The sequence below is a fragment of the Cyprinus carpio genome, chromosome B3, assembly GCF_018340385.1.
Source record: "Cyprinus carpio isolate SPL01 chromosome B3, ASM1834038v1, whole genome shotgun sequence".
NCBI classification, from domain to species: domain Eukaryota; kingdom Metazoa; phylum Chordata; class Actinopteri; order Cypriniformes; family Cyprinidae; genus Cyprinus; species Cyprinus carpio.
The window spans coordinates 5,411,088-5,427,427 of NC_056599.1; the positions used below are offsets into that span (position 1 = coordinate 5,411,088).

The window sequence follows — 16,340 nt, forward strand, 5'->3', positions numbered from 1 at the left end:
AAGTTATGGCTCTGAATTAGGTCTCACAGCTTCTTGTAAAATTGGAGGGGATCAAGCAAAATCCTCTTTATTCTCTTCATCACAGAATCTGATGTTAGACACTGCAAAAATAGCAATTTTAATATCAAGTTTAATCCTCAAAAGCAGCTTTTCAGAAACATCTTCAAAATATCTTATTTTGTGGATTCACATTAACTTTCATTCAACAGTTCTGGGTGGACACATAACACAAGGATGTAGTTTTGTCATGCTAAACCTGTTTAATATATTGGATTTTGTTAATTCTTTCATGAGGCTACATCTTATCATTATCATGTGTTTTCATTTATCTTAATTTCCTTAATTTTGACTAATGAAATCGATTTTTTTTCTCCTCTAATCCTCACACACGAAGACTGTTGATGCTTATCAAATACGAGTCTATAATTTTAAGTCCTTTTTGCTTTACTTGTGCAGATCGGCTTTAAAATAAAAGAAAAAACAGTACACCTTAGCAAAGCACAAAGTAATATCCCTCGTATTATTTCCTTCATTCTCCAGTCCAGCTGCTGGCGCTAAACACTTACGTTTGTTTGCCAAACACCAATGGAAAAACACTGCCAAAAAAAAAAAAAAAAAACAATGTTATTGAAGAAGATAACTTTTTTAAACCAAGCAAAGTAAACTAATCACATCAGGGTTCAAATAAAAGAAAAATAATGCCTAGAAATCTCTTTGTAATTAATTATTGCAAAAATTCTTCCACTCAGCTGTTGTCAGTTTTGCAACATGCAAAATATCATGTATTATGTTATAAATAAAGCAGCAGTTTTAGAGAGAGAGAGTAAGAATTATATTGGCACCCTAAGAAAATATGATCAAAGAAGGTTGTGAAAATACACCTGTATTTTTACCTTTTGATCTCTCAGAAAGTAAATAAAATGTACTTTTTGGAATAAAAAATCTAACTTGTTAACAATGCAGATATATTTTCACAGGCTTATTTGTTCATATCTACCAAGGGTGCCGATAATTTTGATACATAAAGACTGGAAACACAATGTTAATCTGAAGTTAAACCTGCTAAAGTAATTCTAGTCTTTCTCCAAGAAAATAATCCTATTAATTTCTGGACTAGACTAAGAGCGTTTCTCAAACGGAAGGCTACATCCTCCAGCAACCCGGTATCACGACAAGACGTGAAATAATCATGTTGGTCCACTTTGGAAAACGTGTAGATGTCACAGTTTAACACCCTCAGATGTGAATCTTACACGTTTGCGTTAACACGTTCCAGTGGAGAAATACCCGGATGTTGACCTGTTCTACACGCTATCGCTGTAAGCTCTGCCATAACGACCTATTTTAGTTTTCATTTAGTTGTCAGTTGTCATCACTGAGCAATTTTCTATTTAATTATTTAAAATGTAAAAAAAACATGAATATTTTCAAGGTGAAAAGCATTAATTTGCCTTGTTCCACGCCGAAAAAAACGTCTAAAAGTCACATTTTTATTGAAGTAATGAGTAAAGTGTCTATTTTTCTTGCTTCCCCCAGCTCCTCGTTTAGGTGAAAGGTAAACAATGTATTATATCGACGTTAAACAATGTTAACCATAACCTTTTAAATACTCAACCTAGTTCCGTTGCTTAGCAACTACGGGAAACAATTAACTCCAGTAACTTCAGTGCCATTGGTTAGCACCTTAGTGCTTATACAGATTAGGAGACATTATGTGTTCGCTGCATTTGTAATGTTTTAATTCCGTGAATATATATATATATATATATATTTTTTTTTTTTTTGCTGTGTATGGTAGAATACATTAATAGTGCATACCCTTTCCAAACGTGAGAACTACACGATAGAAATAAAAAAATACCCGAATGTAAGACGTCACGTGACGTCACCATAATTTGCTAAAGTTTAATTTAAAGAAAAAATTAAAAAACACCAAATAACCATTCACATGATTAATACTCTCAAATGTGAAACTTGCATGTTTTTCCAGCTGTGGAAATTCTGGGAAAATACCCGTTAATGCCCGTTAATGATGACGTTATACTCCCGCTTGCAACCACGACTTCCTCCTCTTCGAACTTCATCAAGCAGGTAAGACGCGTTGACAACAATATACAACAATGTAATTTTATAAGAGCTATTGCCATTTGCAATATTAATGTATTAAATAACTTATTTAATATTTGTATGGTGTTCTTTGGTCACTCTATATCAGGGTTCCTCAAATCTGGACCTAGAGATCCACTTACCTGCAGAGTTTAGATCTAACTCTAATCAAACACACCTGAGCATGCTAATCAATGCCAATGAATGTCTTTGGGATCATTAGAAAATCACAGGCAGGTGACTTTGATCAGGGTTGGAGCTAAACTCTGCAGCGCATTGGACCTCCAGGGCAAGATTTGAGGAAGGGGGCTCTATATAATATATATAACGTTATATTATAGTCAAAGCTATTAACTTTCTATGTTGACCTTACTGTATGTAACCTTAGGTATTTGGGTTATTAAGGATTTACCAAGAATAATTGGCCTATTCAATGAGAATGTGAAAATAGGTGAATACAGGCCTATTAAATGAATAATGATGCTTAATGCAGGCCTTATTAGGCTCTAATAGAGACACATTAGTTATTTGTTAATTGCTAATACTTATTTCCTAACCTAAAGTGTTACCATCATTTCATTTTAAGTCAGTTCAACTTAAATATATTATCAGTTAATAATTTTAAACATTTCAATTTATTTGATCAGAGCTCTTTTTTAAAACAGGTCAATTGGGCACATCAAAGAAGGTTTTATGATTGGCTATGTATAGTGTCTCTTGTATTGCTAATTGGGCTAACTTTAACTGTCCCTTATACATATAAATTAGGCTATAAACTCATCATCAAATATGATTAATTGAGTTATAGACTATACCCCCCCCCCCATTTGTTAAGCAAACTTAGGTACAATGAAAGGCGCTATATAAGTTCAAGTTGTTATTAACTAAGCTGTTAGGTGTAGTGCCATATTTAATTTGACCAGTAGTTGATTATCTAGTGTTCTCATTCTGTATTTTCACCCTCAACCACCCTACACTTTAGGAACCAATGTCGTATAGAGAGGAATGTGTACAGGTGTACAGGTAATTGCATTTGTTAGAAATGGCAATGTATGGGAAATCGCTACCAGAACAGCAAACTGTACAGCGAGGCAACCCAAAGAAATCCGCTTTCTTATTTAGTTGTATTGGTGACCATTGTTTAAAGTACGGAGACTGGAGTAATCCTTCTAATGTGTAGGCTATTTTAACCCCTCCCAAAAATAAAAATAAAAAATGCCTGAGACACCGTGCCCTGATGTTAGTGACTAACCAGCCAAAGACCAGAAAAATTAGCCAACTTTTATATCATTTCATTGTATTATTATTGTGAATTTATGTCTCTTTCCAAACAGATATGCCAGGACCTGGTTCAACTACTAAGAAATGTGCGTCTTGTTCTATGCCACTCAATGTGGCTTGCAAGACGTGCAAGTACTGCAAAGCAGCGCAGCCCCACAATCTGCGTTTGAAAAAAAAATAGAAAGGTTTGATTTGAAATCAGAGACATGGGCCCAGGCCCAGAAAAAGAATAACACTTCATCCCACCTGAGGGATGACGCTTCTTTGTTGGTAAGTTACAGACTATTATTATTTTTATATTTTTCGCTTGCATGCATAAGTAATTACACACCTGTATTTTTTTAGTTTTAGGTTTACACTTATTGACTCATCTTCTGAATGAAAAATCACTGTGTAAAGCTTCTAATTGCTGATCCCAAAATTCTAAAGACTGTTATTGCAGCGAAATAGTTCTTATGAATATGTATGCATGCAGCATATGTCATTATGTTAGTATATAAAGAATTTGCTTTAAGAGCATAAATGTTCAGAAATAATGTAGATTTTTCTTTACTCTTGTTGGAACTGGAAAGGTTTCAAGCCCTTGGCTCCAGGGGTGTGTTATTTATATCCCGCCCTGGAACTAAATCGTGGACCTGTGAGGTTCTTCTGCCCAGATGTAAAGTCACTGAGGCAGCATCTGCCTGCCTAAAGAGGATGGAGGCGTTGTTTGAATTTGTTGTGCAAGGTATTGTTGTATGTTAAAGTAGAACAAGACATCATTAGAGAAATAGTAAGTTTTTTTTTTTTTTTTTTTTTTTAAATAGCAATAATGCCATATTGAAATCAATTAAACCCTTTAATTATATGGTGTTATTGAATTTATTTATTTTTTGTTTGACTTCTGTACCCCTGAAGTATTGATTTGTGTTAGTAATTGGTTGGATTAGGTGAGGGGATGTAGCAGCCTCCTGTGGACAACTCACTGGCCACATCAAGTAAGTGTTGCATAGTTACATAATGTACTGATATTCCACCCTAGATGCTGTTTGTAATTTCACATTTTGTATTTCTGGTTGCTTTTAGGTTATTATGGAGCCCCTACTCTTCCCAATCCTACCCCTCCAGCCCCTACTCTTGACATTCCTACCCCTCCAGCCCCTACTCTTCCCATTCCTACCCCTCCAGCCCCTACTCTTCCCATTTCCTACCCCTCCAGCCCCTACTCTTCCCATTCCTACCCCTCCCCCCCCTCCAGCCCCTACTCTTCCCATTCCTACTCTTCCCATTCCTACCCCTCCAGCCCCTACTCTTCCCATTCCTACTCTTCCCATTCCTACCCCTCCAGCCCCTACTCTTCATTCCTACTCTTCCCATTCCTACCCCTCCAGCCCCTACTCTTCCCATTCCTACCCCTCCAGCCCCTACTCTTCTTCCCATTCCTACCCCTCCAGCCCCTACTCTTCCCATTCCTACCCCTCCAGCCCCTACTCTTCCCATTCCTACTATTCCCATTCCTACCCCTCCAGCCCCTACTCTTCCCATTCCTACCCCTCCAGCCCCTACTCTTCCCATTTCTACCCCTCCAGCCCCTACTCTTCCCATTCCTACCCCTCCAGCCCCTACTCTTCCCATTCCTACTATTCCCATTCCTACCCCTCCAGCCCCTACTCTTGACATTCCTACCCCTCCAGCCCCTACTCTTGACATTCCTACCCCTCCAGCCCCTACTCTTGACATTCCTACCCCTCCAGCCCCTACTCTTCCTATTCCTACTATTCCCATTCCTACCCCTCCAGGGCCTACTCTTGCCATCCCTGCTCCTGGAGGAAACAAGAGGAAGAAGAAGAATGGTGGGTGTATATGTTTTTAAAAACATGTATCTAATTTATTTTTGAGACAAAGAATCTAGTGATTGTTTTGCATTAGAAATTAATGGACATTTCACCAAAAACAAATTGTGTATTTCAGATTGCTCTCACAGCAGCCAGGAGGTATACAAGGGAGATATTTTGAAGGAACGAGTTAAAGAGGTTGGTCAGCCATTACCTGATATGGATAAAAACTAGAACATTAAAGAATGGATGTTATTGCAGGGTTAGAACTGAACTTATTAACACGTAAGACTAATCTACATTGAACATAACGATGTGACATGATATGACATATGATTTTCTACTATTATTTCACATATGTTTTACATTTGTGGTTCAAGATTTTATTTGTCACATACACAGTTATATAGAGAATATATAACCAGCAGTGAAATGTAAAACAGGTCTGCTCCATGGACAGTGCCATTATTATCATAATACAAACACAAGAAGAAATTCCGAATATATATATATATAGACTAATTGTGTACAGAAGTATTAGACTAATGCATTTTAGGTGAACAGAAATGTACAGAGATACTTACAGAAATATTTGGGTGAACAGAAATTTACAAGACATGTGCAATGTAAAACAGGTTATTGTATATACTGTATGTAGACAGATATCATATACTGTATGTAGACAAATTAACTCAAAATACAGTCCAAAATAAAGAGTATTTTATTTATGAAAGTGTATTGATAGTTATTGCACGTGTAAGCCTACTTAACTACTGTACATTAAGTGTAGACCTACAGATTACGTTACTTACAGTTATTAGGTTTTTTAACACTTTTGCTTCATCATTAGGGGGTTTTGTGTGTAGATTGAGGGGGGAAATTATTTTAAACTATTTTAACATAAGGCTGCAGCAGAACAAAAATTGTGAAAATAGTGTAAGGGGTCTGAATTCCTGAATGCTTGGTTGTGTAGCTGGCAGTATTGACAACAATCAAACTAACTTAATATTCTGCTTTTTCAATAGGGAAGGAAGGAATACCTTCTGAAATGGCACCCTTGCAGTTTATGGTATGTATGGAAATCTTCTTTACTCTTTACCTCCTTTTTGTTTTCAGTGCTGTTTGTTTGTCTGTAAGCAGGATTACGCAAAAACTACCAGCATGAGTTTCATGAAAGGTCTATCATGGGTCAAGGAAGTACCCATGACATTTTAGAGCGGATCAAAGTCACTGGGCAAAGTTTCACATTCGCCAGCATTGTGCCACACAGCATTTTGGCTAATCATTCCTTTCCTTTTATGGTCCTAATTTGTTGGTAGTTTCAGTAGTTAAATACACAAAAATGGCAAAAATGTAATTTAAGTATTTGAATTAATATACAAATAAGAATGCATTTGAACTACTAGGAAGCTACAGCAAATTCAGAAAAAAAAAATAATTTAATTGTTTGTAGTTCACGACTCCCCAACACTGGTAATTGAGACTTATTTTTTCTCAAAGGCCCCAAGTTGTACAAAGTAGGTACTCATTAGCCAACGTATATAAAAAATGTGGGCTACACCAAGTTATATTGGAGAAATATTTTGGGATGATTATAAGATTGTATTTCAGTTAATCTCATTCTGCAGGGTTTGTAAAATTGCACTGTACTTTGTAGAAAAGCTTGACAAAGTATGGAATACTTATCCATGTGATTTACATAACATTCAGCCATTTTTTGTCACCATGTAAGTGATAATGAATCAAATGTGTCAAATGACAACACTCATTTTTTTTAAAGTAGTTTTGTAAATTCTTGAACTCTTAAAATAAATACTTGTTACACATAACATACATATGTTCTCTGTTTTCATTTCAGTGGAAAAAAATGGAGAAGCACCTGGGTGGAGGAGGATTCCTTCCTTATGTAGTGTGTGTGTGTGTGTGTGTGTGTGTGTTTAATAAACAGTTGTTACAATGCCAAATGTCTTCGTTGGACTTACTCTTTTATGCACTTTCACATACAACACATTCTGTCAACATCTGTGACGGAGGAGTCATCACACATTAAAGCTGATTAAAACTGTTTTTGGGTACCAGTACTGTTGTCAAATATAAGTCCTTATTGCAACAGGTTGCCCTCTTTTGTATATCCTGTTTATTTTCAGTCATCTTCATCATAGGAATATAATCCCCCAGGCTCTGAAGCTGCACCAGCAAATGCAGTAAACAGCTGCCTGGAGCAATGTCTTGGATGAACCTGGACTTGCAGTGAAAGCATGCAGAAACCATAAAAACATCCATGCTTCTCTTTATGATTCTTACATGTGTGTTGTACTGATTAATTTAATTTGACTATCACCTGCTGTGTCAACTTGCAGGTGGCTGACATCATTTAAAACTATCATGCAGGTACAGTGGTTGTTAAGCTAAGAAAAAATAAACATTGTGTGACCTCAATAAAAGGGTCAAATCTCTTGTTGGTATTAAGGGTCATGTCAGTAATTTATTCACATATCTGCCTATGAAACATACGTTATACAGGACATAAAGACACAATTATTTTTCAAATTTGAGACCTCTAACTGGTTGTGTGTTGCCAGGAGGCGGAACCAAAGCGTGGAAATTACATTCCTAGGGAGTGCTACAGAGTCTGAGAGTGTGCGAGGTGTAACTTCACATCTCTCCCTTACTTTACATCATAGTGGGACATTATATAACAAATTTCATCGTTCTATGAGGTCTTCTTGTTAGAAATGTCAGCCCTAGGTCTAAGCTTAATATCGAGCCTATAAACTGCATGGGTCAAACAGGCCTTATATCAGCAATGGAAACATATGTGACATAGAGCATAAAGACACACTTATTTGTTGAATTTAAAAGTTCCTTGTTATCTTAAATGGCATATTTTACACCCCAAATCAACTTTTTCAGATTTGTGGCTCTGCCTTCTGTGAACACAGAACCAGCTAGGGGTCTCAAATTACACAAATCAAATTTGTCACCAACCCCTGCATCAATAGATGTCCCATGCCAACATTTCCTAATGTAACTTAGGAAATGCCTAAGTTACCCCCCCCAGCCCCCCCCCCCCACACACCCCCCTCATGCTGTCTCAAATCTATATAATACAGTTTTTCATATAGTTTAATCATTAACCAGTCAATTTAACCAAAATCTAACAGTCTGAATAGTCAATGTGAAGGAACAATGCAAAGTCACTGCAAAACTGGGTGGGTCTTTGGCAGATAATTAATTGCACACAGATTTTATTTTTGTAGCACGTGTGACTTATATGTTGCACAAAATACTACAAATACTTTCACCTAACACGTCTGCAGTTGGATGAGCTTCAACAAAAACAGCATTATGTATTAGACTAATGTACAAACCTGATTCCAAAAAAAGTTGGGACACTGTAGACATTGTGAGTACAAAAGGAATGTAATAATTTACAAATCTCATAAACTTATATTTTATTCACAATAGAATATAGATAACATATCAAATGATGAAAGTGAGACATTTTGAAATGTCTTGCCAAATATTGGCTCATTTTGGATTTCATGAGAGCTACACATCTCAAAAAAGTTTTATAACAGTCTGCAAATGTCTGGGGACTGAGGAGACAAGTTGCTCAAGTTTAAGAATAGGAATGTTGTCCCATTCTTGTCTAATAGAGGCTTCTAGTTGCTCAAATGATGCGCCAAATGTTTTCTATGGGTGAAAGATCTGGACTGCAGGCTGGCCATTTCAGTACCCGGATCCTTCTTCTACGCAGCCATGATGTTGTAATTGATGCAGTATGTGGTCTGACATTGTCATGTTGGAAAATGCAAGGTCTTCCCTGAAAGAGACGACGTCTGGATGGGAGCATATGTTGTTCTAGAACTTGGATATACCTTTCAGCAGTGATGGTGCCTTTCCAGATGTGTAAGCTGCCCATGCCACACGCACTCATGCAACCGCATACCATCAGAGATGCAGGCTTCTGAACTGAGCGCTGATAACAACTTGGGTTGTTCTTGTCCTCTTTAGTCCGGATGACATGGCGTCCCAGTTTTCCAATGTGTAGCTCTCATGAAATCCAAAATGAGCCAATATTTGGCATGACATTTCAAAATGTCTCACTTTCATCATTTGATATGTTATCTATAGTCTATTGTGAATAAAATATAAGTTTATGAGATTTGTAAATTATTAAATTTCTTTTTTACTCAATTTCTACAGTGTCCCAACTTTTTTGGAATAGGGTTTCATGTGCTATAATATCCATAAATTAGTCTTGGTGGTAGTCATTCAACAACTCACTGTCAGACTATGTGAGACTGTGAGAATGTGGTGCAGCAGGAACAAATTAAGCCTAGCAAACAGAGCTTATAAAGCATAACAGCAGAAAGATCACTATACATCAGCTTTTTATTTATAGAGTCAGTACCAAGTACATCAGTTTGACCAGTTACAGGGCTGGTGGGTGGGGACACTTCATCTGACACTAAAATAAATTTGCTAGTTTACTCATCACAATAAAGGCAATGGTATTTATGTAAATTAAATGAGAGAGGCTATCTATTGAAAAAGGGCATGTCCAAAACCACCCCGCCAAAAAAAACAAAACAAAAAAACAACAGGCAAGCAAATGCAAAAACACATGTCAATTCACAAATTAGACATCTTCCAAATCACTGTCCTCTGAGCTCTCATATTCAAGTCCTTTACTCTCATCCGGTATCTCCGGTATCTCCTCGGACCAGTCTTCAGGGAATAGAGGTCCTAAAGCCAAGCTGTATCTTGAGGAAACGACTTGAATCTTCTCCTCCACATCAGCAAGCCTTTCCTGTAGAAGACACTGTAGCCCACAATGCCCCTCGTCAGTTAAACTGCCTAGGAGGAAATATAAAACAAAAAAGGCACACATTAATGGAACACATTGATTCTTACCCGTTTAGACCCTTAACTTGACCCATTTAAGATAGCAGCCATACGTTTCCATCTCTGAACAGCATTATAACATTCAATTCAATTAACTTTACTTATCCCTGTAGGGCAATTCAGTTTTAGCCTACCAGTCATATCGACAAGACAATACTTAGTCAAGCATTCAGAAACACTGTCAATGACATCATATTGCATTTGGACACCAAAACAACAAATACACAGGCCACAATACATAGACTAAGCAGCAACCAAAGTTCAAGTAGATAAATAAATAAATAGATAATAACACTAAGTAATAAATAAATAAATAAATAAATAATAAAAACGGCACCTCAGTGTTAACCCCATGTTCTTACCACGGTTTCCTCCAGACATGTCTGCAATCAGCTTCCTAATGCCATCGGCCAACCCTCTGAGCTAGGTGCAGTGCTGTCTCATCTCCCTAAGAATTAGGATCTTCTCTTCTTGCAGCCGCATCTTTGACATGCATGCATCGAAGATCTTCTTCTTAGTGAGGATGTTTGTGGATTCTAAAGTCATACAAATGAGACAGTCAACAGGAGTGACCTGTAAGCTGCAATATACTTGTATAGCATACATGCCCATTAAGCTGCGTCAACATCTGTTTGCACAATGTAATCCCTCTCCCTCACAGAAGTTGTTCCATACCAGTGCTGTGAACCTCCCATGGCCATATTAGACTGTCCTCCCCACTGGCATGGCCCACCATAGAGAGTCGGCTCTCCACCATCTGCTCATTTATGCCCTCCTCCTCTGGCACCTGCTCATTGTATCGTTTGATTGCTTCAAAGAGTTTTCTTTTCTCGTCCCCCAATTTCCGTCGCCGCATTTGTCGAATCTTGTTGCTGTCTATAATTTCCAAACACATGACAGAAACATAAAATCTAGACAAGAGATTCACAAGTCACGTAAATACAATATATAAGTCAACAACATACCTGTCTGATTATAAAGGCTTGCTTTTTTTTGATAGACACCCAGACATATGTGCTCTATCGTCCGCTGAAGGATATGTTGGTCATCCTGTCTGGCATCTATAGAATCGGGAGGAGACAGAAGCATGAATAAATAACCACTTTGGAAAGGTCAGTTTACATTTCTGATAAAATTTACCTGACAGTGCATCAATGGCACTATGTCTACTAGCACTATGCTGTATGTGCAGTTTGCAACAGTGGCGAAAACACCTTAAACATGATATTCATTTAGGACTGTAATGTGTTACAGAAGAAAGTAATGTGATTACAGTAACACGTCCTCAACACTGTCGAGCACACTATGCTGTAACTGTAAATAGCCTATTATTTATAACGTCAATACTGTACCATCAGTGGCCCACTGTCTGACGTCATGTACCCACTGCTGCACCATGTTCTCAGGACACCCAAGTTCACGGCTCAAGTTCTCCAGCCTCTGGGACTCAGCCTCAGCCTTTCGGACGGTCTTCAATAAAAATGCAAACAAACAATTGCCTTTGCCATCTTGGACCAGATTAATTCTGTGTAATATGTTTAATACCTTGACATATCTGTTGGACAATGCAAGATGAAGGCCATCATGCTTGCGTCTATTCCACCCAATTGCATGTACAGTCAGCATGTCATTGCGAGCTTTTTGAAAACATAGTCAAATGTAACTGGACGGCCTACTCAAATTTAATTAAAATAAAGGTTTCTCTTCTGTATTTTTATATAAAGAATGAAAGACTAATGAAAGAATAACTGAAAGAACAAAACATTTTTATTAATGTAATAAAGGAGGATCACATACCAGATTTGGTCATGTACTTAGTTGTGAGAGCACAACGAGAGAGGAAACTGTTCACCATTTCCACCTCTTCCCCTGCAGTTGCGCCAGCACCCTCCTGATTCCTACCACTCCAGACAATCTAACAAATTTGTGAAAAAGTTATTGGTTAGGGATGCACCAATCTCAGTTTTGCAAAGATATAAATTGTGCATTCCCATTATCATTAATTAAATTTAACAGCAATAGTAAATGGCATAATAAAGACAATACCTCACACTTAGTTGAATGGGCCTTGGCGTGCATGACTGACAGAAACGGCCTCATTTGAAGAAGAGGGCTCAGTTCAGGCATAGAGACTGACATCTTCTGAAGATAGGGCCAGTACTTGCATGAGATGTCAGTGCAGTAGAAATTAATGTTTGTGGCTGCCTGAAGCTCCTTCTGCAGGTATAGGGGATACGCAAAGATCTCCCCCCTGTACATGTTGAGACCCTTTAATATCACCCCATGCCTGCAAACAGCTACCTCAAGACCCTCTTCATCAAGTTTGCTAGCTCTTCTGGCAGTCTCCCTGGCAGCAGACCACTGACTAGCTCCACAAGTGCCTTTTCCTGGAGTCTGCATGGAGAAAAAAAAAATTTTTAATATTAAATTAAAAAAAATTATATTAGATGGCAAAAATACTGCATTTACACAGCAGGGCTACAAACTCTGAATCATTACTAACACTTTTCGCTTTACTCCTGATTTCTTCAACAAAAGAGGATACGTCCACATCTTTGGCAATGAAGATGCCCTTAAAGTATTGTTCCTCTGACCTTAATGAAAGCAGAAAAAAGGCATATTCAGTGGCAGACACCATTTGTTCAGTATGTTTTAGAAGGTGTAAAACAACTTAAGCCAGGCGCACAGCTGCAAAGTACAAAATTATCACCACATGGTTCTTCTTACTGGATTTTAAAGTGCGGCAAATTTATATTGATACCTGCTATCAAATGTGTCATGTTGTTGTATGTATGACAGTGTGGTGATGTATGACAAGTCTATAAAATGTATAGTAATGGCCCATGACAGCAAAAGAGAAAACCAGGGAGGAAGCAGAAACAAGTACAACCGATCATGGAACCTTGAATAATTATCCGATGCGAAATAGTAGCTCATGTTATCACAACACAGAAGCTTCTATGATGTAGTGCCCCTGTCACAGAGTGATGTTGTGCAGTGTAGGCTGTACAGCAAAGCCATGTAGTGTGGCATCTTGCCTTGCATTACCCTTTAGAGTGTTGAAATCTGTACAGTTTTCTGCTGCCGTCTGCAGAAACCGCAAGCATGTTGGGTGTACATGCTGGGCAGGTGAAGTGCTCTACATTTGCCATTTTCTCACATAAAAACTGGCAGAAAGTGTATTCCACAAAGCTCCTTTGAAATGCATCTCCATGTATTTTACCCCTCTGTAAATGTGCAAATAGTTAAGAGAAAAGTAAAATTAAATAGCCAATGGTCTCTAATTAAGGAAATCTTCATCCACACGGAACATACCCTTCCAAACTGCTCTGTCCTCTGCTCTAACAGCCGCAAAAAGCCTTGTCTTGACAAACCCGGAGCAACGGTTTTCATCTCCTCAAATGTGCTGAATACATCCACTGAAAACAATGTTTCAGCATTCACAGATGCTGGCCAATACCCACTTCTTATGAGGTCGCTTCTGTCAGGTGTCCATTGTGATAGACACACTCGGCATGCCAAATTGGGCAAGTACAAGTCATAACGACCTAAAAAGAATCAAACGTATGAATATCTTGTGACCCTTAAATGCAAAACCAAAAAATAAAGCCTACCTACCATTTATGCAAACCAAAATAGTTGCTCTTCCAGCAGATTCTGTGATGTTTGTTGGGTCACAGGTGCACAGTCGGTCAGGTCTCACTGTAGGCAACAGCCGAACTAAAAAGAAATTGCACAATTCTGAAAAGAGCTTAAGGGACTGTCTGATTGAGAAATGTAAATACTACATAGAAGTTCTCTCTCTCACACACACACACACACACACACACTAATCAGAGCAGTACCTTGATTTTTTAATGTATATCTGCCATTTTCTTTCACGCAGCACACCGTTGGCGGAATGGGCCGGTAAAATCCATCAATGCAGGACTCCCTGTTATGGAGTACCAGTTTTTTGTGGCAAATTATATCACACTCCATACACAGCCACTCTTCTGGCATGCAGTCTCTGCAACGAATAATGGCAGGAGATGAGCACTGACTGCATTTATTTTCCTTGACCACCCTGGAGAACAACAAGCAGTCCAGGTGGTAGGGCCTTGCTTTCTGCCACTCATCTTGGGCTGCAGACTGTCGCAAGCTCCATGATGATGATGTTGAAGGAGGACCATCTGAAGCTTCAACAGTTGTTGCCAGAATCTCCTGCAGTTTCTGCATCTCACTGTCTGAAAGAGGGACATGAAAAAAGCTCCTTAGTGGTTCTACAAAGACCCCATTGTGGTTCTGGAAAGATTAAACTACTTGGCTACAATATAGTGAAGTAACAAACACTCATTTTACACTGTTCATTTGATTAAAAAAAAATGTCAATATGGAGTCATCCTACCAAGTAAGTGTTGAGACAAGTTTTGTTCTGTCACCATGGGTACCTCCTCAGCTGGTTCACAAGGATTCATGACTGAAAGATATTGGGATAAAGTCTCCCTTAAATAATTTTGCAGTTTGGTGCAAGTAAGTAAATCAGACATAGTACTCTAGCAGAAAGAAAAATAAACTACTGTAATGTTACTGCATCACTCTTTGATGCAATGGTCAGACTAAGTTTGTTTGGAAACATTACTAGCAAGGGGGCATAGGCATCCTGTAATGTGTGGGGATTGTAACAATCAAAAGCAGTGAAGTTATAGGCTATATTTACAGGTGATTTAACCAGAGAAGACATAGACCAACCTAGCCTGGCTCCACACACACCCATTCAGAATATACAGTAGGATACAGACGAAGACCAACCTGTAGCTGAAGAACGCATATGCGTTTCTCCGCTTCTGCTCTTTCTTTTCAGCAGTGGACGACCTTCACAATCTCTCTCAATCCACTGAAATTTACTTTCACGGTTAGGGGGTGTACTTTTCTCATTTTGTTTTTCTGCATGAGAGAAAATCAACATTACATGTAAACACAACAGCAGTGGGTTTTCTTCCATTTTTACTTACTGTATGATTCCCATTCACTTGCAAAATGACCAGACTGCTGTATAACTAAAGATACTCACTTTCATTTGAGCCAAAAGCAGGTCTGCATGGAACATAGCATCCTCTGCTGCACCAATGTCCTGCTCAGCCATCTTAATTGTAAAACTAAATTGCTGACGTTAAAAGTCTATTGGAAAATTAAGACATGTACTGAGTGACCAAAGAACACCATAAAAATATTAAATAAGTTATTTAATATATTAATATTGCAAATGACAATAGCTCTTATAAAATTACATTGTTGTATATATTGTTGTCAACGCGTCTTACCTGCTTGATGAAGTCCGAAGAGGTGGAACTCTTCTTCTGCCTTTATTTGGCGATTCGCATCGATTTCGCGCATTACTGCCACCTACTGTGAGGAGAAAGTCGTGGTTGCAAGCGAATCATTAACGGGTATTAACGGGTATTTTCTCAGAATTTCCACAGCTGAAAACACATGCAAGTTTCACATTTGAGAGTATTAATCATGTGAAGTAGTTATTCAGTGTTTTTTTTTTCTTTAAATTAAACTTTAACAAATAGGGCTTGGGCGTCGTGACGTCATTACTTGGCGTGGCCGCCATGCTGATGGCCTCCTTTACTGCTACTCGGACTACTGCGCAGTGTTTAGACATACTCCCTCTCAGCCGTGTTTCTTAATTTGATTAATTAAAAATCTATTTCAACCATGGTAAACCGTTGCTGTATTGTAGGGTGTAATAGCGCAACACATAATCGCCCTTTGAAAAAAAAAATGGATTAACTTGCCACTGCTTTCCTGCTTGGAGGCGCGACCACGGAGACCAAGTGAGGTATAATATCTGAATATTAATTTATATAGCTTAAGTAAACACTGAAAATAAGGGAAATTTCCTGGGCTACTCATCCAAAAAACCGGAAAATTTCTACATTCATCTTTCTGTTGCTGTCCCTCTGCTGACAGCAAAAATTCGTACTACAAAACTGCTGCATTAACTAAGTGAGATTGTGAAGCTATGTCTAACGTGACTTTGCTTACATTGGTGTGAAATCCTGCTCTCACAACAACCACGCTGTTATCTTAAAAAGGCCAATATCACGCTAAGGTTGCTTTCAAGTAACGTTAAGCAAAACGATGGTTTAAAAATATCTGTTTTGCTGGAAGGGCAACTGTGTAGCAACAGGACAACAGTCCGATGGAAGGGCTAACGGGATATTTTACAGGAAAATACTA

General features: G+C 38.2%; 2 protein-coding genes and 1 long non-coding RNA gene across 3 annotated transcripts; 1 reads left to right on the forward strand and 2 right to left on the reverse strand.

Annotated features, from left to right (window-relative positions):
- The first annotated feature begins 2,019 nt into the window (after nucleotides 1-2,019).
- Nucleotides 2,020-7,238, forward strand: LOC122136704 (vegetative cell wall protein gp1-like). Its single transcript, XM_042721130.1, has 5 exons — nucleotides 2,020-2,091; nucleotides 4,586-5,219; nucleotides 5,338-5,399; nucleotides 6,227-6,270; nucleotides 7,060-7,238. The coding sequence occupies exons 1-5, from the start codon at nucleotides 2,020-2,022 to the stop codon at nucleotides 7,109-7,111; spliced, it is 864 nt and encodes a 287-aa protein (XP_042577064.1). The 3' UTR covers nucleotides 7,112-7,238.
- A 2,299-nt stretch (nucleotides 7,239-9,537) lies between these two features.
- LOC109059268 lies at nucleotides 9,538-11,196 on the reverse strand. Its single transcript, XR_006154337.1, has 4 exons — nucleotides 11,078-11,196; nucleotides 10,788-10,988; nucleotides 10,475-10,648; nucleotides 9,538-10,064 (listed from the first exon to the last, which is right to left on the reverse strand). It is a non-coding gene; the product is annotated as an uncharacterized LOC109059268 (long non-coding RNA).
- Nucleotides 11,197-13,040: 1,844 nt separating this feature from the next.
- LOC109059269 lies at nucleotides 13,041-14,566 on the reverse strand. The gene is made up of 5 exons (XM_042721267.1): nucleotides 14,500-14,566; nucleotides 13,958-14,338; nucleotides 13,731-13,832; nucleotides 13,428-13,660; nucleotides 13,041-13,339 (listed from the first exon to the last, which is right to left on the reverse strand). Exons 1-5 carry the CDS (start codon nucleotides 14,534-14,536, stop codon nucleotides 13,157-13,159), a joined length of 936 nt encoding a protein of 311 aa, XP_042577201.1. The 5' UTR covers nucleotides 14,537-14,566; the 3' UTR covers nucleotides 13,041-13,156.
- Nucleotides 14,567-16,340: the final 1,774 nt, after the last annotated feature.